The sequence below is a fragment of the Tetranychus urticae genome, chromosome 3 (genome assembly GCF_039701765.1).
Source record: "Tetranychus urticae isolate SD_2017Ah chromosome 3, NJAU_TeUrti_SD_1.0, whole genome shotgun sequence".
Taxonomy (NCBI): domain Eukaryota; kingdom Metazoa; phylum Arthropoda; class Arachnida; order Trombidiformes; family Tetranychidae; genus Tetranychus; species Tetranychus urticae.
The window spans coordinates 22,830,157-22,855,594 of record NC_142960.1 but is presented as its reverse complement, the minus strand read 5'-3'; the positions used below and the strand labels follow the sequence as shown (position 1 = coordinate 22,855,594).

Below are 25,438 nucleotides of genomic sequence, written 5' to 3'. Positions count from 1 at the left end.
GTGAACGCGTTCAAGACCAAAGTTGTTAATAAATTAAATTGAAATAAACAAGACATTTACAGTTTTTTTGTGGATCAAGAAAAAAAATAGGTTTATTTAGGTAAAGACTTTTTTACTTTTCAATTTTCAATCTCTCTTTTTGTAGATTTTTTGATGATTTGTTGGTGTTCGTTGACAGAAAATATTTATTATAAGCTGAAAATTATCATTTTTTTGTTGAATCTTGTTGGTTGTTGTGTGCATCATGAAATGAAATGTTTTTTTTTAAAAAAAAGGGTAAAACGGGTTTACATTAATTTTAGAGATTTGAAAATGGAGAAAAAATCATTCATTCATTCAATCATTTTTCGCTCTTAATAAACAAGAATGGCTCAACGATTAACAATTAATTATCTCATTTGATTGACCAAATATTGGTAAACAGAGGAAAGTTATTATGCGAAAGATGAAGAAGAGGAAGATTGGAGTGGGTTAAAAAAAGGAAGGAGGAGAAGGAGGGAAAGATGATGGAGGCAAAATGTGAACATTTGTAAAGGCAAGGAGGATGAAGCGATAATGAACAATTTTTTTGTTGATGATGATGAGGATGACCACACTTTTAACGATAATAATGAACATTACATATTATTATTACTGTTAATTTGAAGGGAAAAAATATGTTTAAGGGATTGAACAAGAGGGACAAACAGTAGTTAAAGTATTTGCGAAGCTTTGAGGTGAACAAGATGAAGATGAAGATTACAATTGATGATGGTGAGGATGATGGAGTGGAAAAACGTCTTTTTTTGTCAAGGCTTGAAAAGGCAAAGGTAAGAAGGCAAAGGGTAAGGCAATGTAGACAAGGTGTAAGAAGAGGTGTTAGATAAGAAAAAAAGGGTTGAAAGGTTCAATGGGACAGACGGATGGTGTTCGCTTTGTTTCTCATCTTAATATATAATAATAATAATAATTATATAATAATAATAATATTAATAATAATAATAATTATGCAATAATAATAATAATAATTATATTAATAATTATAATAATACATCAGGATCAATTTAAAATCCTCCCAAATCCCCAGAACTGTGTAAAACTGATTCCAAACAATCAGATACTGGATTCCTGGAATCCTCTTTTGAATTATAAAAATTATTTGGATCGTGTGTGATTTCAATAATATCTTTGGGGACATCAACAAATTGGTAGACTAAACGTTGACCATCAACTTTGGCCAAGATTCCTCTTTGATAGTAATATCTGTAAGTTAATGGTAAAATGGTAATAAGGTAAAGGTGAGAAGGAAAAGAGAACGAGAATGAGAAGAAAAAGGACGAAAAAGATGAGGAAGATGAAAGAGAAGAAGAAGAAGAAGGGAAGAGAGGGAGGAAAGAATGAGAAAAGGTAAGATGGAAAGAAAAGAAAGACAAAACAAAAGATTAGAAAGATAAGCAAAAACATAATAATAAAGGTTATTAACAAACGTAGATAACGAAGGCGAAAGTTTGAGGTTAGTGGGTCAAGGATTGGCGGTAACCCGGTGACGTTTGCTCAAGACGTTTGGCATAAGAAAAGCCAAACAACATCAGCAATTTTACTTCAACTTAAAACTTCTTTTTTGTGCCCTTCTTTTCTTTCTTTCCTCTCTTTTCATCCGTAAATGCTTGTAACAGTTTCTTGGTTAGTCAATGACCTTTAACCCTTCAAGTGGACAACAGTATTTGCCCTTTTTTTAGACTCTTTCTTCTTCCTCCTTTTTTGTCACCTTTTCCACTTTGATAAACCTCAAGAAAAGATATCATCTTGCTTTAACCTGTTAATACTTCAACAGGAATCTAGTTATTTGCATGATCTTCATTTCATTGTTTAATATGGTTTGCTGTTAAACTTGATTAATCATTGAACACTATCATTATTATTGATTGTATTCAAATTTACTCGACTCTTTCCTTTTGCTTCTTTGGATTTAAGTTCACCTTGAAAATTCATTGATACATTAAAAAAATATATTGACTTGTAATGACAATTAAACTCAATTGGTAGGGTTAATATGAACCTCTTTTCCCCTTTACTTAATATACTTTGAAATGGTTAATAGCAAAAGGCTTCTGACCTTTTATTGTTACAACTACATTATTAACTGAATTATTGAGTAAAATGGAAAAAAAGTTCAATTTGCTCAATAAGCTCAAGTTTAACAGGATATTGTTTCTGATTGAGAAAAAAAATCATAATAATAATGAATAATTGACCTTTTGAAATGTACACAATTTAGCGAAAAGGCATTTCTCAAAAGTAATCTCAACTGAAAACTGAATCATTTAGATCTGATTAAAATTTCAAGTTACCAAAAAACTCGACAAACCTACAAGTTTAACAAAAGAGTAAAAAGCAAACCACAAACAATCAAATGAAACGCAATTATGCATACTAATGATAATGATAATATTTGAGTGAAATGAAGAAAAGCAAATAATGATTCATGATGAATTGAGTAATGATGGAACCGCAAGTGAAAGTTATATCCTGTCGAACAGCGCAATTGACAATATTTTTCTTGAGCGTTTATCTTCAAAGTGCTTTGCGCCTTGGCTATGTAAATACAGGTAAAATATTCACCTGAGTGCTCGGCCCATAGTCTCATAATTCATATCCGGCTTGTTTTTATGCAACCCCCATAAGCGAGAAACTGCTTTTGAATCAACCAATTTAAATATACCTGTTGAGTGAAAAGGAAAAGTGAAAGTTAGTAAAAAAACAAGAAAAAAAACACAAAAGGCTGGGAAACAAGTTGTTCAATTGTTAAGGATTGTTCATTCATAGATTGCTTCATTTGATGATCAAATTCACTTAAAGTAACTCTCAATTTGATTGTTGAATCAATGGGATGAATCAACTAATGAATCGACAAACAAATCAATGAATTAGCCTGAATTGAAATGAGTGTTGAATAGCAAAATAATGACTTCTACTCGATACAAAAATCAAGTGAAAAAATGTTTCAAAGGCTTTTCGTCCTCATTTGCCTGTTAATTTGACCATTTTTTGTTAATTTCAGTTAACACTATCGCTCAACAATTAATGGATATACTTTTTCGATACCCACCTTTCTCTCTGTTGGTCCATTTAATGAACTTTGGACAATACTCTTTGTCTTGTAATAATTTCAATAAAAATTCCCAAAGAAAAGTTGTTGACCCTTCACGGGATTTTCTTTTAGTTGAACTCGGACAGACTCCAGGTCCACCTGGGGTACCGGGTCCAGTCATGTTTTCAGGTGAACCTTTGGGTTTACGTCCTTTCTTTTTCTTCATCAATGCCGAAGCATTGTGATAAGAGAGATCTTCAGCTACACCAAGGCCTAATCCAGATGATCCAACTGTGATATCTAATCATGTTAATGATAATAAAAATAGCAATTAATTAGTAAATTTAATCAAATTTAATTTTCCTTTCTTTATGCAACTAATGATAAAAAGTAAATCACTTTTGATCAAATCTTTCATTCTTCATGCCATTTGTTTTCATCTTAATTTCATTGCAATATGATAATTTGAAAAATCAATTAACATCATTTCAATTGATTTAACTAATTGAATAATAATATTAATCTTATTAAACTATCAATAATATATTGTTAGGTTTCATCAAGTGCAACATCATTTAATCCAAATTACCTGTAAATCATTTTCAGTGTAACTTATTTAAACATTTTTTTCTCAGTTAATTAATTTTCCAATAAAATTAAATTCACTCTTTCTTACAAACTTGATTGACATGTTAATTGGACAACTTTTTTTTAATTATTCAATAATTGGGTAAAATTTGATGTAAACTTGCAAACACACACACAAAAAAGGTGAAAACGTTTAATTATCAATAATAAGATTGCCATTACCTTGATTACCTTGATGATGGGATAACTCACTTTGTGAATGATTTGACAGATCTGAACAAATAGAAAGATAAAAAAATGATTAAATTAGATTAATTAAAACATGTTGATAACAAAATTGAAAAGATAAATTATATTGAATTGTTATTAATAGTTTTAACATGAAAAATATTTTCCCTGGTTATCGCAATTCAATTTCAGGTTCAAACGTAACAGCGCAAAGTTAAACATTAAACATTTAAACACGTTTTGTGCCAATAATCAAATGATTAATGAATAGCTTGTTCAACAGGTAACGAAATATGGAAAAAAGTTGATTGAGAAAAAATTTGAATGACACAAAAAAAACAATCTTCCTTTCAAGATCATTAGACAACTGCTCGTAAATTCATCATCATTATCATCATCATCCGGTCTCCAGATGATTGAGATTAAACTATTTTTTGCTTTCTCACAAATATCAAGCTGATGATGAGAAAAATAAAGTTAAAGTGATTGGAAGGGGATTTATAACTGTTCAAGATGCAAGATGTTACCCTTTTATCCCAATATCAAACATTTGGTTGGAGGCACAATTTTTTTATAATAAGCTTGCCCTTATTATTGTGATAACTTGAAAATTCCCATAGACATAAATTGGAAATAATGTTGAGTATAATAAGGAAACCGTTGGCCTTGCATCGAAAGTAGGTCCTAGACTCTCAACAGGAAAAAAAGTCGGTCAAAAGAGCAGAGGGAAGATGAGTGTGTGAAAGAGAGAGGGAGAGATGAAAGGAAAGAGAGGGAGGGAAGATGAAGCGTTTTTTAAGGGAGGAAGTGAATCCATGTTTATCTTCAATCGGTTTTTGTTACAGAGAGAGGAAGAGCTTTTTAAAGCTCTCTCGGTTACTCAGCAATTAAATTTCACCAGCAACTAATGCATAACAATTATTGACTTCATGTTCTCATTGCATGGCAAAAAAATTCAACCTTTCTTCAATAATTAACAGATTTCGGGCTTCATTTCAGTCACTTTTGGTCACTTTGTTTAAATTCATGTGAAAATGCAATTATCATACAAAACTTAGGTTTTATTAAGTATTCATCTTTTAGTTAGAGGTTTAGGATTAATTAATGATTATTATTACAATAATAGCAATAACATTTCCTCCTTCCTTCATTTCAAATAAACTTGATTCTTTGTGTTTCATTTCCTTTTTTCATCATCATCATCGTTTCATTTTGTTTTCATTTGAAAATTAATTCAACCTCTATTTTGCATTGTTTCAATCAATTGTTGATTCAAATTGGATGTCACTAAGTTTACACCATTGACCTTTAATTGTACAAGTAATTGTCACTTTTTACAAAGGTTAACCAGGCCGAAGGAGTTTGTTTCAATTAGCAAGTGATCAGGAAACAATATCATCCTGTAATTTGAACATTTTAAACAACTTTCATTGAGAATCAATTGAATGGTTAAACATTTCAAGAAGAGTAAAATTAAGTCAAAAGTCAAATTACAAAGCTAGGTTGCGATCATTGAAGCTAAACGGTCAAAATAGGTAATCTAAATGAATAGGTAAAGGCCTAATTTTTTTGTCAGTTGGCCTTTTTTACCTGAAAAAAGTGTCAAATTTTGTTAATTAAATGGTTTCTTGTTTTGTAGATTAGTGAATCAATAGAAAAACCGAGATTGAAATAAGGATAAAACCCGAATCAAGAGTAAATCATCACCAAATTAACTAATTTCAATAGATGAAGATTTACTTTTTTTGTCATGGACAAGACTTGATAGTATATAAGTTAATTTGCAAGTTAGATTAACAATTAGTTAGTGATCGACATCAAACACATCAAGATCAGTTCAACGCGATTCGGAATTTACTTGGAAACGCAAACCAACTCTTTGCTTAACGGGTTAAACTAGTTGTTGTGTTGTGTCAAATTGAGTTTTGGTTAAGTGATCAAAGATGAAATCATATTTATTAGGATTGCTGTTCGTGAGTTTTGTATTTCTAGTCACAGCTCATCACCATCATTGTCACAAACATAAATGCTGTAAAAAAGAGGTTCATCATCATCATGATCATGAAGGTAAGAAACAACCGGACAGGTTTATAATGACAGGCAAAAATAACTAAATGTTTCTTCTTATATCATATAATTTCAACGACAACAACAGGTAAGAAAGTCTTCCATAAACATGGACATGGCCATGGTCATAAACACTCTCATAGTCACGCCAATCATCATCATCATCATCATAAACATGATGGCCATTCACACGATCATGGTCATCAAGGTTACCAACAAAATATTGTAACTCATCAGCTAGTCAACAAAGGAAACCCTCAAACAGTTCAACGGGTTCAAGGATCGTTGCTCAATAACTTGTTGACCAATGGAGCTCAAAATGGTGCGATTCTGTTCAGAACTGCTCAAAATGGAAATGTTTACCAAGCAGTTCAACAAGGCGTCCAAAATGGACAACAAGCGACCCGAGCTTACATCTTACAACAGCCCGGGTTGGCAGAGCTTGGACGCAATGGTAAATTGGCTGAAATACTTTCGGGCAACAGAGTAATCCTGGTCTAATGATTACCAAAAAAAGGAAAATCTGATTAAACAAAATTCCACAGAAAACACAATCAACTTTACCTCTCAACTCACTTGGTAGGTATTCAACAATTGTACCTGAACCATGATTTTTTTGTAAATTTAATACAATCACTAATTTATTACCTCAAAACTTGAAAGTATCAATAAAGTAAATTTCAATCAATCAAAAAAAAATGTTCAAGTTGAAACATTTCTCTTTGTTTCTTGTAAGCTCACAACTATGCTTTTCACTCCCAACTACCTGTCGACTATCATCTAATCAGGTGATTTAAACTACACAAAAAGGTAACATAGAAATTGGCGAATCAGGCTAAATGAAAGCGGAAAATCAATTCAACTCTCGGTGAGTTGTCATATTTACGAGAGAAAACGTTTGTTGTTGTTTGCGTTGAAACCTCCGCCCTGGAAAAAAAATCACATCTTGAATGGTAATCTTTTTTCCCCTCAGTGAATAGTTACAAGACTATCCTGAAAGGAAGATGAAGAGAAAGGAAGTCTGGAAAGAGAGAGAGAGAGAGAAGCCAGTTTTACGGATGAAAAATGAGAGAATGGGAAAGTGAAGAGAGAAAAGGAAGGGAAGATAAAGTGAGATGAAAAAAAATACACAGAAGAGTGAAATAAAAGAAGAAAGCAAATCTGTATGAAAGAGAGGGAAAGTTTTTTCTCGGTGAAAAGTGAAAAGAGATGACAATGATGAGAGGGAGGAGAAGAGAGCGGAAGATGCTAAATAGTATTGAAAGATGCCTTGCAAGACGATGAGAAGGATGAGAAACAAGGAGAAAGTTTTTTCCTTTTTTTCTTCATCTCAGTCCATTCTATGACCATTTTCATACCTTTTCATCAATAACATGCAACCGTTTTTGTGGATTAACAATTTTTTTTTAAAAACTGGTAAACAATTTTTATTAAATAATAGCAGCATAATAATGATGATAATAGCATGATAATAAAAGCGTTGAAAGTGGTGATGAGAAACAAAATGAACAAACTTGTTTTGAGGACAAAAAAGTTTTTTCGTAGCAAACATTTTTGATAGAGCGCTTTATATCTGTTATTGTTGTTGTTTATAACTTGTTTACCTGTTTATTTGTTTACCTGTTTATGCTTTTCTAATTTTTCAAGTCGATGGCCGATCTTGACTCTTATTTTGTGTTGTTGTTGTTTCTTCCCTCGCCTTTATTAAAAGGAAGAATTGAAAGCGAGTTTAAACAGAGTTAAAGGAATGGAAACGAAGGAAAAATCGTTGGAATCACGTTCCAACGAATTGAACTTCTCAGCATCTCAACGAATCAGTCAACAACAGCAACATTTTTTTTCCTTCTCTTCAATAATTCAATAACTTCTTACTCAGTTATTATTGTTACTCTTTTATACTTTAGTTACTTATTTACTCACTTTGCTGTGTATTTCAGCTGAAACTAAGTTTTCAGTTTTTCGTTTTCAAGGTTACAGGGGAAAAGGGAGAAAAGAAAGAGAAGAGTAAATGATAAGATAGAAAAGAGAAGGAAAAATGCAGACAAAGGAGAAAGAGAATGAAAATGTTCAGGAAAAAGTCTGACAAAAAACTCATGAAACTCCCTTTTTACTTTCTCACTTTTACTTTCTTCTGACTTCCCTCATCAATTATCCCCTCTCTCTTATCATCATCTCTCTCTCTTCTCCTCCTTTTTTCCACCTCTTCTCTTTTTTGCTTCAACAGGGGAAAGATATGGAGGGAGACGAGAGAGTCAAGAGAGTAGATAAATATAAATATACATTAATATATATATAAAAAAATTTGAAGGATAAACAGAGAGACGAATGACCTATTCTTACCTTGAATTGAAGCTAACAACTAAAGCAACCAGGAGAGTTGTTGGATTTTTTCAGGAGAGAGGAAAACAAGAATCAAGTTCTCATTCTATCGATTGCTTCAACAACAGGAAAAAAACGTAGAGAAGAGAAAGAAAGAGAAAAATGAAAGAGAAAAATCAAGTACCTAATATTCACCTTTTTTATTCCACAATCAACTTCTCCATCTTTTTTCTCTTTTCATTTCTTCTTCTTATTTTTTTCTATTTTTTTCTTCTTCTCCTTTTCTGATATTATCACCATCATCATCTCATCATTTTTATCCACTATTAACTTTATTAACTTTCATGATTACCATTTTTACCATTTGATTATCATGGCAATATTTGGGTTCTGGTTGTAAAATATTTTTAGGTTTCCAATTTGATCTTTTTTTGTAGTCAAAAAACAATTTAAACCATCAAAAAATTGTTTCATGTTGACTGCAATTTGATTAATTTTATGAAAAATATCGGAAAATGTTGAATAGCAATAGACTTGAAGTAGGCAGTAATTGTATCTTGTTGGGTGCGACGAAAGTTGTTACGTGAGTTTGCTGTTTTGGCGATGTTTGCGTCGACTATTTGTGTGTTTGTTTTTATGCTCAAAAGGACAACTAGTTGATTCGTTGGTAAATGGTGCAAAAAACAGGTCAAACTCGAGAGCAGAACATGAAAGAGAGACGAAGAGAGTGAAAAGTTCATCTTGAGGTAAAATGTTTTTGCTTACTTTCGTAACATTTTCAGTACCTTTTCAAAGTACTTTACTCGTAAGGCCAATGAAGTTTCATCCTCAACTTTTCTATTCATTTCTTTTATTCTCTTTTTTCTCTCTCTCTACCTGTCTTACATTCTTGATGACCGTGACCCTTAAACGTTACTGGTCATTCATTTTTTCACTTTCTCGTCTTTCTTTGTTGGTTAGAGTAAAAGGTAAGGAAAAGAGAAAGGAAAATGAGTTGACCTGTAAGGAAAAAGCGAAAGAGAAGAAGAAGAGGAAGATAGAAGTAATCATTTTACGTTACTTTACCTGTATCGAATAAATCTCTTTCTTTTTCACCTGATAATGGTGACTTTTTTAAATGAAAATGAATAAGGAAAAATTTCAACCTAATAACAATAAAAAGACATATTTACTTTCATCAACAAGAAGCCAATCATTTATGTTTAATGCAACATGAATAGTCTGATTGAAACCGGGAAATGAAATAATTAACTAATGCTTATAATTCAGTGAAAGTTATACAGGCTATCGTTGAAATTATCACAGATGCAAGTTTAGGTAACCATTTTTTGGTTGATAAAGTGATTAAAATGGCGATGCTTTTTGTTTGCCTACTTTGACAATAAACTGATAACAATGAAAAGAAGACAATTGACCCTGATTTAACAAGTAACGACATTACAAATATAAGTTATAATGATGTTGATACAAGCAAATAATTCTATTAATGATCAAGAATTAAAGTGAAAATGAGACCAGAAAAAAAAAGTGAAAAAAATTTGGTAAAACTTGAAAAACAGCAACAAAAGTGAACACGAGCTTGGATGAAAACAGGTAAAGGTTAAGGCTAATGGATCAACAGCATTCTAATGGGTTACGCAGTTAATTTAATTGCTCTGATTGGCTTAACAATTGAACAAAACCTAAAAAGGCAACCTTTTTGTTAAACTTGAAATTTTTGCTATCAGTTCAAATTTGTTCATTTTCAAAAAATGTAACAATAATGGTTAGACAGGTTCAACATTCAACCAGAATGAGAAATTCAAGTTTTAGCTGTTTAATAAAAATTGCAAATTTACTAATCATTATTTCAACTGACAAAATGTTACTCTTTCAATGTTTAGGTTATGATTCAAAGGCTAAAAAGGTTGAAGGAAAATTGAAAAGCTAAGATTGATAACATTTTGTCTCTTCTTTGTTACCAGTTTAATCAGAGTTGAAGGTTACGAAAGGGTAACATAAGCGTTATTAACAATGGTACCAGTAACCCTTGGTAACCAGAAAGGACGAGAACCTTTCTTTTCCCTCCATTTTACTGGTTCAACACTTGTAGACGATGCACGTTGGAAAAATGCTGTTAAACCAGAGCCTCTCGGTTTGACATTGATTAAGAACTAAATTAATCAATCATTTCTACATTTTGATTTCTCGGTGATTTCACCTTTTATTGAAACTATCATCTAAAGTGACATTTTATTTCTCAAAATTCTGGTCAACTTTTTCCACTGGACTTTGGTTTTTACATTTGTTGGTAAGTCTGTCTTGTACATGTACATTTAGTGTGCTTCACCTAATATAACTTCCTGTTGTTTTTTTTCCTGTCTCTCAGTGTTGTTTATTTATCGATACCAGCGATAAGATTATATTAAATGTAAGTATTTGTGTAAGTTAATCCTGACAAAAAAAAACGATGGCAACAAGAGTAAGCATGGAATACTGAAGAGAGTCAAGGACGAATGAGGAAATGAAAGTGACCTGAATTTGAGACAATATTTAACGACCGATTCAACTCTTAACCGTTTCAACCCTTAACCGAATCAAACTTTTTACCAAAATCATCATCAACCACCATACCATTAACATTGTTATCAACCTTATCATCATCAACTTCATCAAAAACTATTATAATTATTATATCAACATTCTGAACTGATCTTGGCCTTGATTTTTCTACAAAACATAATGTTCATTGAAAGCTTCTCTTTTTTTTGTTAACATTAATCGAGTTGATGGAGATCATCAACATGATGATTAGTCTTTTCATTCCTCCTCTTCACTAACCTTTCATTCCTCGATTTCCAATTCATCTTTATTTTCCCACCTTTCTCTTTTTCTTATAATAGGAATCTTTCAATCTTTAGAAAGCAGAATAGGCCAAAAAAGAAGAAGATTTTGTTCGTTCGTTCGTTTTGCTGTTGACGGATCCGGATCGTTATTATCATCATCGCCGTTTGTGTTTACCTTTCGTTCTGCTTTATAAACAGTTACTGTTTTTGGTTACAAGTTAATAACAAAGCAAGTTGGTTACACATTCGCCTACTTAAAGTGATAATTTTTTCATTTCACCCCTTTCTCTTTCTTTTCTTTCATCAATTGAATGAACAACTGGGAAGAGAAAGGTAAGCTACTGATGAGCAAAGAAGAAGCAAAAGAAGATTGGCGCGACTTTGAATGTCAAATTGATCAGGTCACTAATAGTGCCTGAAACTGGGTTACTATTTGCTCCTCTTTTTTTTCTTTCAAAATTTTTCTTTTGCCCTTTTTTGCTTCTCTTTCAATTCTTACAGAATAATATTTGACATCAAAATGGAAACAAATAAATTTTCGATTTAAAAATAAAAACTTGATAGCAATCGTAACATAGAACATGATAACCTGTAATTAAAACAATTAGAGCACTAAATCAAAGGCACAAAAACCTAAACACACAAGCAAGTCCTGAATAAAAAGAGAGAGAGAGAGAGCAAGATAGACAGAAAGAGGAAGCGAAAGAGAGAAAGTAGAAAATAATTTCCTAAAACATCATATGAAGCTTCAAATCGACTAATTGATAATTAATGAAAAGGTACAGATATACATATAAATTGGTAAATACTAGTATCAAATTTACATTAAATTAATGTCTCGCTAAAATATAAATTAACGCACTCAAAGTAGGTTAGTAAAAAGTGTATCTTCCCGACCAAACACAAGGTGTCTCTGCAACGTGAAACTTTTCATGGTGATAATGATGAAAATGAAGAAGAAAAAGAAGGAGAGAGAAGAAATAAGAAAGGAAAGAAAAGGCAACATCATGTAACAAACAAGATTCAAATTGGTAAGATAGAGGATGCGTCACCAAGCAACCTTTGCTTTGATGGAAATACTTTTTTTCACAAAAATAAGAGAAAAAGAAAAAAGAAGAGAAAGAGAAAGAAAGGAATTGGATGTTATCTGTTATGCTATAATCAAAATGAAAAGAAGAGGAAGAAAGAGAGAAGAGAAAGAGAAAGATTCAGCAAAAAGAAGCTTTGAGGTTGTTTCTTTTTTTCATGGTTTGGAAAAAAAAGAAGGTTGGATTCATCCTTGATGTGCCCTTGGAAACCAAATGAGTGCATCGCCCTATTAGGTTTCCATGGTGACCGTCCTAATTCAAGGACAGGAGAGTGAGCCAGGCAAGAAGAGAGTGAGTGAGAAAAGTGGATTCAGCGCTCAATGAATAACCTCATTGAGAGCATCGAACGACTTCAAGGTCTTGCCTGCTCACTCGATATCTCTTCACTCTCTCAACATCAACTTCAATTTCTAGTTTTATAATCAACTTCTCTTTCTTCATTTCTTTCCTTACTTTTCTCTCTGTCTTCAATCTCTTTCTCTCTTATATCCTGTTTCACTTTTTCCTTCTTCTCTTTCTTTTTCCTCTTTCTTTCCAACTCCCTCTTTCAACCAGATTCTAGTTTTATTATCAACTCTCTTCTCTCTTCTCTCTCTCTCTCATTTATCCTTCACTTACACTTTTCTCTTTCTTTTATGTTTCTATCAAAACTTTCCCGTCTTCCTTTTTGTCTTCAGCCTCCCCCTTCTCTCTCTCTCTCTTTCTCAATATCTTTCTTCCTTCTATTGTTCCTCTCTCATTATTTCCTCTTTTTGTCTCTGTCTCTTACATTCTATCAGTGTCTCTTCTCTTCCATATAACAGTCAAGGGCAAAGAGGGAAGAGGAATCAGAGAGAGTGAGAGAGACATGATAAATGTAGTTTCTATCGATCTTTTACTTTCTCTCTTTTTACTTTCTTTTTTCTTCCTCTCTCTCTCAATGTTTCATAAATATATTAATCAGCATATTTACGCTAAACTAAATAATACGACTGATATACTGATAATAAAGGTTCTTCCGGTTCAAGCTCATTGTTTTGTTTTGTTTCATCAGTTGCGTCTATTTAATCCTAAAAATTCAAGTTGATTGCTCAAAATTTATCGGAAATTAAAAAATTGATAAAATTGAAGAAGAGATAAAAAGTAAATAACAATAATTGTAATTTCATCCCGACTGATAATTACTGACACATTATCATATCTCTCGAGCTCTTTCCTTACTTTTGCAACGAAAACAAAATTATTCATATCAAAGTATGAGTTTTTTTTCTGTCAATGAACATAATCATGAACAGAGAATGAAAATTCGCCTGAAAATAAAAATCATTATTGCGATATCAAGAGATGGAATAAACAAAGGAATGAATAAATAGAAAAAATAATTTCTTTTCTGTTGAGAATTGGAATCATTTTCGATTATCATTGAAATGATAAAAAAAATAATATCAATCAAAGTTGAACAAGAATGATGTTGAAATGCTGTTGATTTGAACCATGAAATTGGCAAATTAATTTGTTCTTTTCAGTTTGTTTGCAATATTAATTGTAATCAACTTACATGAACGATGATGAGTCGGTCCATTTGTTGGATAAAAGTAGCCATATTGGCTTAATTGGTGTTGTTCATCGTTGGAACTGTAATGTGAGTCAACATCACTTACACCGGAATCTGCTGGTGAAGGAGGAAGTGGAGAGGTGTTACTATTTGTTTGTCCCATTGATAAATGTCCAAGACCATTGGCTGACGATGAATTTGATGAGGTTGATGAAGAGGAAGATGAAGATGAACCTCCGCGAGACATTGGACTGTAAAGATGATTAGATCCATTACTATTGTTACCAGTTGGGCCTAAAAGTCCAGAGGTACGAAGTCCATCATGTGAATTATGATGATGAGAGTGTTGATGATGGGAGTGGGGATGGTGTTGTTGAGGATGATGTTGTGGGTGATGTTGTGGGTGATGTTGTGCCTGTGCATGATGGGGATGGTGTTGTGGGTGGTGCTGTGAATGGTGCGGATGGTGTGGATGGTGTTGAGAGTGGTGTGGATGGTGAGCATGTTGAGATGAAGAGGTTGAAGATGAAGATGAATTTGAAGGTGATGAGGAAGAAGATGAGATTGAAGATGAAGATGAGGCACCTCTCATTTGTAAAATGTTTTGTAAAAGTGTTGTTGACGGTGAGGATGAACTTAAATTTGGTGGACTTCCCATCCTAGAACCGGATGAGGGGGAGGAGGATGAGGATGAGGATGACGAGGAAGATGATCCACCTCGACCATTGCCGCTGCCATTCGAGTCTCTATTGCCACTGTTCCCGTTATTTCCGTTTCCGACACCGCCATGGTGTCCAGGGTGATGGTGAGAGTGATGTGATTGTTGATGTGATGATGAGGATGAGGATGATGAAGATGCAGGAGGTTCACATCCATCAACTGGTTATCATCACAGTAATAATAACAAAACAACAAGCACAGCAACACAAATAATAGATGATGATGGTGATGGTGATGATGATGATGGAAAGAGATGAGAGCAGCAAAAAATGTTCAGTCAATTGAAGGTCAAGTAGGTTAAGGTAAGTTTAGTTTCCAGTTAAGAAAATAAGGTAACCCCAAAAAAGAAGTTCAAGAAAAAAAAGGAAGAAGAAGAAGAAGAAGAAGAGGTTAGTAAGTCGTAGTAGCACGTTAGCTTGTGTGTCGACAGGTAAATGGCTAAAGAATGAGCTAAAAGAGAAAAATGATATTTTTCCTAAAGGTTAACCCAGGTCGAAATTTTGACCCGGGTTAAAAGATAACTTGTTGTTACAACTAAGGTTAAAGGTAAAAGACCCGTAGGGAGTTAAAATGACTCGTAAGTAAAAAAATGGCAAGTGTAATGTTAACAAGAGAGGTAAAAAGGGCAACAGAGTAAATAAGCATTTTACTGGCTATCAAGTTAAACTCAATTGTAACCCAAATGTGACGTTTAAAGAGATGATCAATTGATAATAATAAATGTAAATTGTCATCAATATTCAGTGGATAATAAACCCGGTAAAAATGTTTCAGTGAAAAATTTGACCAGAAAAAAGTTGAAAAGTTGAAGGAAAAAAAAAGAGGAGAGAGAAAAAGAAATGAATCCAAGTTTGGATGAAAACAGGTAAAGGTTAAGGCTAATGGATCAACAGTTTTAAGCAACTAAGCTGACTAATGGGTTAACTTGTAATGGACTACTTTTCATCTTATAAAACTGTAATAAACCTTAAAGTTGACAAAAGATGAATATGTTTAAATGATTACAAAGAAGTTAACTTGTAAATTGAGAGAAAAAGAAAAAATGTTTAAAAGTTGCAGATAACAGCAATAGACAAGTTAGATTTGCTAGTTAGTTAACCAAAAATTATGGCAGTCAAAGACGCGACAGAAAAAGAAAGAAGGTAAAATGTCTCAAGATTAAGTAGAATGTGAAAGAGAAAAGAATAAAATGTATCAATAATGACAGTAAAAGATGTCAAAATGAAAGATTAAACTTACAGTAGCGTTTTATCAACGACTTTTTGTAACTTGGTTTAGAGCTATCATCAGCTCGTTTCCTTTCTGGAAGAGTTAAGTCCAAAATTTCATTGTCAGAATCTTCTGAACCCATGTCTGGTGACATTAACATTGGGCTAACTGGAGACTCACGACAAGTTGAAACACTTGAGATAATCAGTTTGAAGCTTTGAAAAGTTGTCAACTTGAAAAATAGGTTTTTTGTTGTTGAATCAAAAAATTTAGACTAAAAATTAGCGCCTTCTTATTTGTCCACAAATGTTCTGGTTGGTAATTGTTGAATGAAACAAAGTAGAGCAATTTGAAACGATTAATACATATATATATAAATAAATAAATATATATATATATTTATGAAACAGTATATTTAGGTAAAATTAACGAGCAATCACAATGATAAAAGTAGAGGTAAAAGTAGCAGTGAATACTTGTAACTTTATAAGTTGTTGTCTTGTTTGTAGTCGTAATTGTTGATAAAAATGTAAACAACTATCATTTAATCATCAATTTTGGATCGCCAAATACAATAAACAAGAAGCATGTAAGAAGTGTCGTAAAGAATGAAAACTAAGTTTGTTCTCGGCGAAGAAAAAAAACAACACTAACATACATACACACACAATTCACATAAACACACTAAAGGTTAATCAAGGTAACGACTCAACAAAAAAATGAAACCTAAAAAAGATTGCAATAGTAAAGCAATGAACATCGAGCCACTCTAAGAATAGGCGGAGACTTTACCAGTAAAAGGCGGTCAAAAGGGAAATAAAAATGGGGGAAATTTACTTTAATACCGCCATCTATCGATAAAATGTTAACCACATATTCAACAGCAAGCAAAAAAAATTTCCAAGCTTTTCTTGAATAAAATTAAACTCAAACACAAACACACAAAAAGTGTAAACATCTTGGTTCCTTTTTACGCTCCTTTCTATTCATAATTTTACCAAGTTGCACTTTTCCTTTCTCTTTTTTTCTCTCTCAACTCTTTCTTTCCTCCTCCTCCTCCTCATCAACAACAACATCGTCATCTTCCTTCTCAATCCTTTTCTTGTGGTCAAGCCAAAAAAAGGAGGAAAAAAATAAGGTCAAAACTTATCCCATATTTTGGACGGACAAAACTCTCTCTTTCTCTCTCTCTCTCTCTCTTGTGAATGACCTTTAACCCTATCTTCAACGGAAGTGACCTTTTGTATTTGTGTGTGTGTGTGTGTCAGTAGCTTGAGTTATTTGGACACGATTTAGGCCATAAGGCCACAATGACGATGTTGGTTTTCCAGGCTTTTTTCAATTCTCTTCTTTCTCTTCTCTCTTTCATCTTTCTCTCTTCTCTTTCTTTATTTCTTCATCTTCTCTTTCCTCTCTTCCCTTCTTCAGGCGTCTGTCAATGAAAATATATTATTGCATTTAGATGTACTATTATTATTAACATTATTGTAATATAATAATGTTAATACGCTTGTCTCTGGGTTTTGTTGATAACTTTGAAACCGTTTGAAAGCGAAACATCTTCAAATGCTTTTACTCTATTTTTGCGGTCCATTGAATCGCTTTCGATTTCTCACCAGTCTATCCGTCATCCTAGCCATCCTGATCCATCCTCACAACCCCTAACCATAACTTTAACCCTATTTTTGTGTCGCTCTTTCAAATTGATTTTTACTGTTGTTTCCCTTTTACACACTGACAGTTGTTGCACGGCTTACATAACTCATTGAAATACTTGCACACTCACATTAACCTTTCAATTGAACCTCATGTTAGTTGAGCATTTAATTAACCCAATCTGAACGGTTGATGATTAAAATAAGCAACATTTACAACTGTTACACTGACATATTGAGTTTACTGACAACAATTTTGTTAAAACAAGTTTTCTTGTTCTTCTTCCCATTCATTGACAAAAATCATTGGCAAGTGATAACATTGTTTCATTTCAATGACACCATATCAATGAGTTATTCATGAATACATCTTTTTGTTTCAATTTTCAATCAGCCAACCAACCAACCAACTTTAAATCAACTGTAAAAGATGAAACATTAAACACGAGAAGCAAAAAGCAAAATTCAAAAAACACTGTCGAGTGTAAAAGCAAAATAGCAACTCAAACTACTGTAACTCAAAAATGACCAGAACAACTTAATCATGGAATGTAGTTGAATAGCTGATCACAATCATGATCATCATTTAGGCGCAAGAATAAAAGTTTGCGGCAACAATTTGAATAAAATTTCCCATTGAATGAAAAATAATGTTCATCATAATGAAACTGTTAAAATGTGCTGTGAAAACACGTTCTGCTCTAACCTTGATTTTCATGATAGTATTCATTATTATCTTTATTCACATCATCATCTTGTTTAACTCAATGAAAATGGACTGAACTGGTAACACTATTAAGGCCGAACAATAATGATCAAAATGAGGATGAAGAGAGAAAGAGAAGAGAAGAGAAGAAGAAAAGAGAGAGAGAAAAAACGCGCGTAATTTACCTATTATCTTGCTGTTTCCTCTCTTCCCATCTTGTTCCCTGTCAACTCCACCTCCATATCCTCCTCCTCCTCCTTCATCATCTTCATCTTCTTTTATCCTCTTCTTTTCCTCTTCAACTCCTGCACTTTTCTTGATTTGCACGCACAAAACCATTCGCCGGAATAAGGAACGAATTTTTGACCTCAAACTTAAAGAAATTTGGCCTCAATTTCAACATTAATAATCACACTAGTTTACTTTACCCAATAAGGCAATGATAAAAGAGTGAGTAAAGGTGAAGGTAAGAGAGGGAGAGAATGGAAACTCAATTAATATCATCTTGAGGTAAGATGCGGATGATGGCGAGAGATGAAGAAACATTAATGATATTATCATTTATACTGATCTTTACCAAGGTCATAAGGACATAATAACATTCACATTTGACCACATTTACACTTTTGACGCTTTCCTTTCAAGTGTGTTACTTGGTTTACTGGTCAAAGGTAACAAAAGGGTCAACACACAACAGTGAAAGTAAAAATAGTAAAGAGACAGTTAAATGGATTTCCTTGGCAAAAGGTTTACGGTTTTTGGTCAACTTTTTATTCCTCTTGTACCTTAAAGCTGTTGACCTTGTTGTGATCCTGTCGATGACCTTTCATCGCAACTGTACCAATAATCATGTTGACACTTCATGGGTCATCATCATCATCTGTGTATTCATTGAACATCTTTACATTTTTCATAATTTTTCATCTTCTAACAATTTTTAATGTTAAAATTGAAACAAATTTCAATCTTTTTTTTGTTTTTTACCTTTTTGCTTTCAATGTTTCGCTCCAATCAAGATGATAATAATGATAATGATAATTAGAGTGAAAATGAGACCAGAAAAAGTTGAAAACTTGAAAAGTGAACATTAACAGGTAAAGGTCAGATCTTAAGTAATATGAACGTAAAGGGTAATACTTCGGTAGTTAATTTTATTGCTCTGATTGATTTAAACTGAAATAATCATTTGTTCACTTTTCAATGATGATATTAAGGCAACAATAAACCTCTGAATTAACCTTTCAAACTCAAAACAAATGCTCAACTAATTACAAGTTAATGTTTACTAATGGAACCATTTTCATTAAAAGATCAAATAATCAAAAATTAGTTAAACTTGAAATTGAAATACAATTGATTTGCCCAAAAATGGTTCATGAATAATTTTCAATATTGAAATGAACTACAATTTCATTGTTAATCTGCTGTAAATGATTCTATTTTGTCTCTTCCCATGAAATGTAATCATCAAAATGTGAGTTTACAAAATGATGATTGATTTGGAAATAATAACTTTAAATTGTTGAATCATGTTTAAAAGATGAGGATGAATGAATGAAACGAATGAAATGATTAAGTTTCAACAAGATTTTACAATTAAATTCATCAACCAATCATTAACTAAACGACTTTTCAAGTTTACTGATAACTGGTTGACATGAACAGAAGAGTTTCAATTTTTACACCAAAATAATGATAATCAACTTATTAGCAATTGTTGAGTTGATTAACTGAGTCGACTTCAACTCATCTAACCTTTAATCTGATACAATTTAATCAAATCAACCTTGACTGTTGTGCAAATGGACAAAAGTGTCTTCATTTCCCTTGAATGGCAATTTGATTAGTTGCCTTTACCAGACATCAATATGATGAAAAGATGAAAAAAGAATGCAAAAAAAAGGTGAAAAAGATGGAAAAGTCCTTTCACTTTTACAAGGTTAATTGTTATAACCGGAGGGTTCATTGGAAGGACAAGGAGCAAATGAACACAAAACAAACCATCAAATGCAAATGAAAGACCCAGAAGCATTTTGACACAGTCAGATGGATGAGAAGTGAAAGTAAAAGAAGCAAGTAATCATCATTATCATCCTCATCATCTCAATGACCTTTACTTTTGCATCTTGCTTCCTTGCTATTATTGAGAGAAGATGATTGAATCAAATTCAATTCATTTGTTAACTTGACAAATGAAAATAATCCAGGTTTCTTTTTATATCAAACAAAAATATCTATATATATGAATATAAATTTACACACTTTTTTGGGTTCTTTTCGCTCTTTTTTTTTCATCCTCTTCCCTCACTCTCAGGATACTGCTGCTTTTGCAACTGTTTTTCCATCGGTATCCTCATCTTCCTCATCACTTATATGATGAACAGTTTACACTGGTAAGCAAGATGACGATGATGAACGCCAAAAATCCCATAATAGAGATGAATATATTTTTATCCCGGTAACAATGAAAAGTCGAGGTCATTTTTAGAGTAACCTAAAGACATAGTGACAAAGTAAGGAGAAGAAAGGTCACCGTAAATTTCGGTTACGGAGTTTGGCCTTGTTTAACTTATCATTGGAAGAGAGAGAGAGAGAGAAAGGAAGGAAGAATGGAGGAGCTGAAAAGAAGCCAAAATCTTCTCTTCCGTCCGTCTTCAAGTAAAATAGCAAGTAGCCCATAGACAATTGTCAAAAATCTTTTTTTCGTTCTTTTTCTGTCTCTTTCTCTCTCTCTTTTCGTCTCTCACATTGAACCAGTTTCCTTTTTACAAGCTGATGTGAGATGAAAATTTTCCCAGGTCAACATTTTGTGTCCCCAATTTTATAAGTGCCACAGAGTATTAAAAAACATTCATGTCGCAGAAGACAATTTATAAGATTTACTTTTTACTTTTACCAAGCTGATGATGAACAAGAAGAACGGGAAGAGGAAGATTTTTTCTTCTTCTTTGGAGCAATAGTTTCATCTGTTCGGATGATGATCATTAGGATGATGGCAAATGATGATATGTGCAGACCTAAATTCAGAAAACCTCTGGGCCTATGACCTTGGTTTGATATCGGGCCAACTGTGTTCCTTGAATTGTCTCATTGACATTGTTACCAACATTTTCAGCTTTTTTTACTGTTAATGATCCATTGCTATCAATGGTTCAACAGGATTCAAACTGATGGCAAGACTAAAGGTTCAAGGAAATGATGCTGTTCAAGGAGCAAGGAGCAAAAAAAAGGAACCTCGAAAAAAAAGCAAACTTTGACTCTCGTGAAATGCATAAGGGAAACTTTTCCCTCTCAACTAAATTCAATTTAACCCTTTGCAGTTGCCATTAAATTGGCACATTTTCACACAGGAAAATGTCACTCTTTACCCTTCCAGCTTTACCTCATTGTCATTTAACCAGATCCAGCAACCCTTTTCATCCGAACACTGAGGACAAATGTTGCTCTTTTGTTCTTGTCCCATTCAGTTACTGAGGTTTGATAAAAAAAATTGTCAAAAATTGTAATCTCTCAATGGGTTTGCATGATTTGCAAAAACATATTCATTGCCTAAACTAGATCAGAAAAGATTGATTTACTGTTAAACCGGGATTTCCTAATGAAATAATGTTAACTTGCAAAGACCCAAAACCTTAGTTGTAACATTGAGTAATATTATCAGGTTTACCCAAAAATATGATTGGGTTAAGTTTGAGTTTCACTTTCAAGTGCAAATGTCAACTTGAAATGTTTCAATAACTTTAAAGATTCTCATTATTAAGTAATGGTTGAGGTCAACTTACCGTCCAATAGTCTATCCGGATTGGTTAACAGAATATGATTATCAGCTTGAAATCCATCTAAAATGGTGTCAAGGTCACACAGAGCAGTTGCACCTCCTTCCAATCCTTCCTCCAAGAACTTGAGATCGGTCGATGAAAGTTCCCTCAACTCAGGGAGGGTAAAATGTGATTCCCCATGCATTTTTAGTCTTAGTTGCTCTCAATGATTCCTTTGAGTTGATATTTTTTGATTTTAGTTGCTATTAAGTTTTTTGATTTTTTTGATATTTCCAATTATATAATATATATATAAATATATAAATATACACAAATATAAATTATTTTGTTTGGTACAATATTTTTGCTTTAGTTACTCATCAGTTACTAAAAGGGAAAAAGACAAAAAATAAAAAAAAAGACAAATCAATATTGTGCTCATTTTTGTGTCTAATTAATGCTAATTTACTAGATTTAATGCTTTTAAACCCCTTAATTGACCACTTAATTGTGCTGAATCTTTGCTTTTCAAAGTTTTCATTCATTTTCAGTCTTTCACTGTTATGTGATGTGTTGCTCCATCTTGTGTCAGTGAATCTAACTACTTATGGTTGACTAGCTTTGAGCGGGTTTTCTGAAATTCAAACAACTTGCATTTACTTTAACAATTTTGTTTGCATTTAGTTTTTGAAAAACCATTTTTTGTTTCTTTTACAATCAATTTAATTTTTTTTGTTCTGATATCTTTAAGTTATAAAGCCTTAATACATTCAATTTTTTGATGAATAATTGAAAGAAATGTCGACTATTTTGAACATTCATTGCGGTCTAACCAAGCTTGAGCTTCCACTTTTAAAATCAATACTAAAGATCGTTTCATTTTTTAAAAATTGAAAATCTAAAGTCAAAAATCGATATGAAATTGATTTCAACATTGATTATGGAAAAAGATTCATAAAATGTCAAATGAATAAAATCCAATTGTTTTTTATAAGACCAATGAACCGTTCAGTGAAGCCTTTAGCTTTGAATGATGTCTGTTTTAATCTTAAAAGCTGTAAAAATTGAAAAATTGTCAATGATTTCAGTCTAAATTGATTTACAAAAGGTTACAATTCAATATTAAACAAATGTTGAGTTCAAAAACCAGTTTCTATCAATTTTCAATGTTAATCCTCAACAACAGCCAATATCATTGATTTTTTACGGTTTGATAATCAATAGATAATCCCAGACGAGTCATTATCAAATAAAATGTCAAAGTATTCAAATAATCATCTACTCAGGTAAAAAAACCATGTAAAACAAGTCAAAGCTAGTTTTTTAAACTATCCGGATAATGAAACTGGATCTTTGATTTGATACACATTGAAGAATCAGATCTTTTAGATATTCAGATTTTCAAAATGAATTGAGTCAATGATAGACAAAATTGCAATTGATTTCTGTTGCCAAACTAAAAGTACAAAAACCCTTGCTGGTGACTAACGCTTGGTATCAATCTATGAAGCTATAACAATGTTTAAACATGATGAAATTGAGTTGTCAATTGAATAATACAAAAATGCAGCAAGTCTTATTATCCGGTTGGTTTATGTGATTCACCACAGTTTATTGATCTTTAGTCAGAAGACACACTATCAATGAAAGACGCTAAGAGTAGATTCACTAGTTGATTCACAAAAATGAATAATTGAATGTTGCGCCTCGAATGATCCCAGATCAGTTGCCAATTGGACAATTTAAGGTATTTGACTGAACTTAATTTAACTTTTAACTGTTGTTGACTTCAACTGGTGACGCCATCTAACGCATCATAATCAAACTGTAAAAACTGCCAACATTTGAATAAACTTGTTTTAACGTTAAGTACAAGTTGATTGTAATGGAGCATAAATTGATATCCAAATGTCAGATGGAGACACTTGATGAACAATTTGATGAAACAATCTACGTTCTTAATGGTAACTTGATTTAACCGTTTTTTATATATTGATAAAGAGTTTATCAGAAAAATATATTTGTGTACATTTTGGTACTCAACCCAAATGGATATCCAATTGTGTACATAAAGTCACTCCAGCTTTACAAGATTGATATGGAAAGCAGTGAAAAAGCCGCAAAGAAATGGATTGTTAAAGCGTCAAAAATGTAAAGATAAATTAATAACATTCGTAAGATTAGCCTTTTTGTTATCATGTAGTATTTTCACAGAATGTTTGGTTGAAACAGCTAATTGCAAGTTGAATGTTTTCTAGTCTTTCCTTTTTCTTTTAACAACAAAAAATGTCCAACAATCAACAAATGCTAAAAGTAAACGTTAGACTGAAAACTGTTTGATGGTGACTTGTAAAATAGCAAAAATGGTCGATAATCACTGTGACTGTGCGTTTTAATGCGATGAAGGGGTTCCAATTGCAACACACACACAAAAAACACTTTGCACAAAATGGTAAAAGAAGGGAAAAAAAGAGCAGAAAACAAGAAAAGTTGAATTTCTCTTTGGGCTTACCTTTTCTAATAAAATCCTTAGTAGTCCATTTTGGTTAACAAACACTATCCAACGAAGGTAAAACATAGTCCATTTTAAAAGACGAAACTAAAACACACAACTCATATTATCTCCTGACTAATCGGAGCCATTTACACAAAATTGCAAAAATCTTATGAACACAATATGAAAAACACTGTTTGATGTGAGACTCTGAGAAAAAGAGAGTGAGAGAATGAAACAAGTGAGAGAGTGAGAGAGTTCAAAGAACTTTCACTCAGCCTGATCAATCACCTCAAATGTTAGCTCTTTCTCTCTCTATCTCTCTCTTTCTTGTTTTAGAAAGAGAGAAGAGAGAGAAGAGAGAGGGAGAGAAAGAGAGATGATGATGATGATAATAATGATGGTGATGTTGGTGATGATGAAAGGAAAACGGGAAAAAAAGATCGCCGTTCTTCCGCGATCCAAAATAGACCCAAGTACCGTTTTTGAGCAATTTTTAAATTAGCTTTCTCGCTCACACTTTTCATTTTTACTATCTCATTCTTTCTCTCTCTCTATCTCTCCTGGTCTTCCCATCTTACTGGTCTTTCATCGTCATCAACAACAAGATGAACATCGTGATTATCTTAACGTTTGTTGAAACTGTATTTTTACTGGCAGATAATCGGAAAAATATTTTTATACAGTCCCTGAAAAAAAAGAGAGGGGAGAGACCAGGAGAGGTTTGGGTTTGTGTTTACTTACAAAATGACTTGAAACTGTTTTTATTTTTATATTTTTAATTTTTCTCTCCTTCTTTTTATTTATTATGAAAAATGTTTTTACTGTTTTAATGTTTAAATTATTTTCACTCTGGAATCAATTGGAATCAGATAGTTTTGGACATTTTCCGACTATCTGCCAGTTCACTGTAGCTTGATATAATTGCTATTACTGTTTGTCAGGTGAATGAGATTGAGTCATGCATTGACTCCATTCAATGCCAGTGCATTGACCTCACTCAAGTTCTTCGCTCTTTCAGAGAAAGACTAACTTCTCTTCATTCAGAGGGTATTGAACTTTCTCTGATCTCTTTCTGTTCTTTTCTGTCTCTCTTTCTTTTTACCTTTCTTTTTCTCTTTCTTTCTCTTGTTTCAACAAAAGCTAAGATTATCATGACGATGAAAACGATGTTCAT

The 25,438-nt window shown here is 32.5% G+C and overlaps 1 protein-coding gene and 1 long non-coding RNA gene across 3 annotated transcripts; one reads left to right on the top strand and one right to left on the bottom strand.

The window, feature by feature from the left end:
- Nucleotides 1-62: 62 nt before the first annotated feature.
- Nucleotides 63-25,000, bottom strand: LOC107365284 (uncharacterized). 2 transcript variants are annotated; one of them, XM_015932767.3, is made up of 7 exons: nucleotides 24,280-25,000; nucleotides 21,792-22,154; nucleotides 13,723-14,598; nucleotides 3,881-3,931; nucleotides 3,089-3,370; nucleotides 2,602-2,701; nucleotides 63-1,242 (listed from the first exon to the last, which is right to left on the bottom strand). In XM_015932767.3, exons 2-7 carry the CDS (start codon nucleotides 21,970-21,972, stop codon nucleotides 1,044-1,046), a joined length of 1,689 nt encoding a protein of 562 aa, XP_015788253.2. In that variant the 5' UTR covers nucleotides 21,973-22,154; nucleotides 24,280-25,000; the 3' UTR covers nucleotides 63-1,043. The 2 variants fall into 2 exon arrangements, with proteins under 2 accessions (XP_015788253.2, XP_015788254.2); XM_015932768.3 differs by lacking the exons at nucleotides 21,792-22,154; nucleotides 24,280-25,000 and adding an exon at nucleotides 15,679-16,594.
- Nucleotides 10,350-11,677, top strand: LOC107365286 (uncharacterized). The gene is made up of 3 exons (XR_001569396.3): nucleotides 10,350-10,562; nucleotides 10,641-10,682; nucleotides 11,155-11,677. It is a non-coding gene; the product is annotated as an uncharacterized LOC107365286 (long non-coding RNA).
- Nucleotides 25,001-25,438: the final 438 nt, after the last annotated feature.

What these genes read in the sequence shown, in the direction of transcription:
- LOC107365284 (XM_015932767.3), bottom strand. Translation starts at nt 21,972, where the DNA reads ATGCATGGGGAATCACATTTTACCCTCCCTGAGTTGAGGGAACTTTCA. An exon ending in CCATCATCAAGGTAATCAAG is followed by an intron (nt 3,371 to 3,880) that starts GTAATGGCAATC and finishes TAACATGATTAG; the next exon opens with ATATCACAGTTGGATCATCT. An exon ending in ACTATGGGCCGAGCACTCAG is followed by an intron (nt 1,243 to 2,601) that starts GTGAATATTTTA and finishes ATTAACTTACAG; the next exon opens with ATATTACTATCAAAGAGGAA.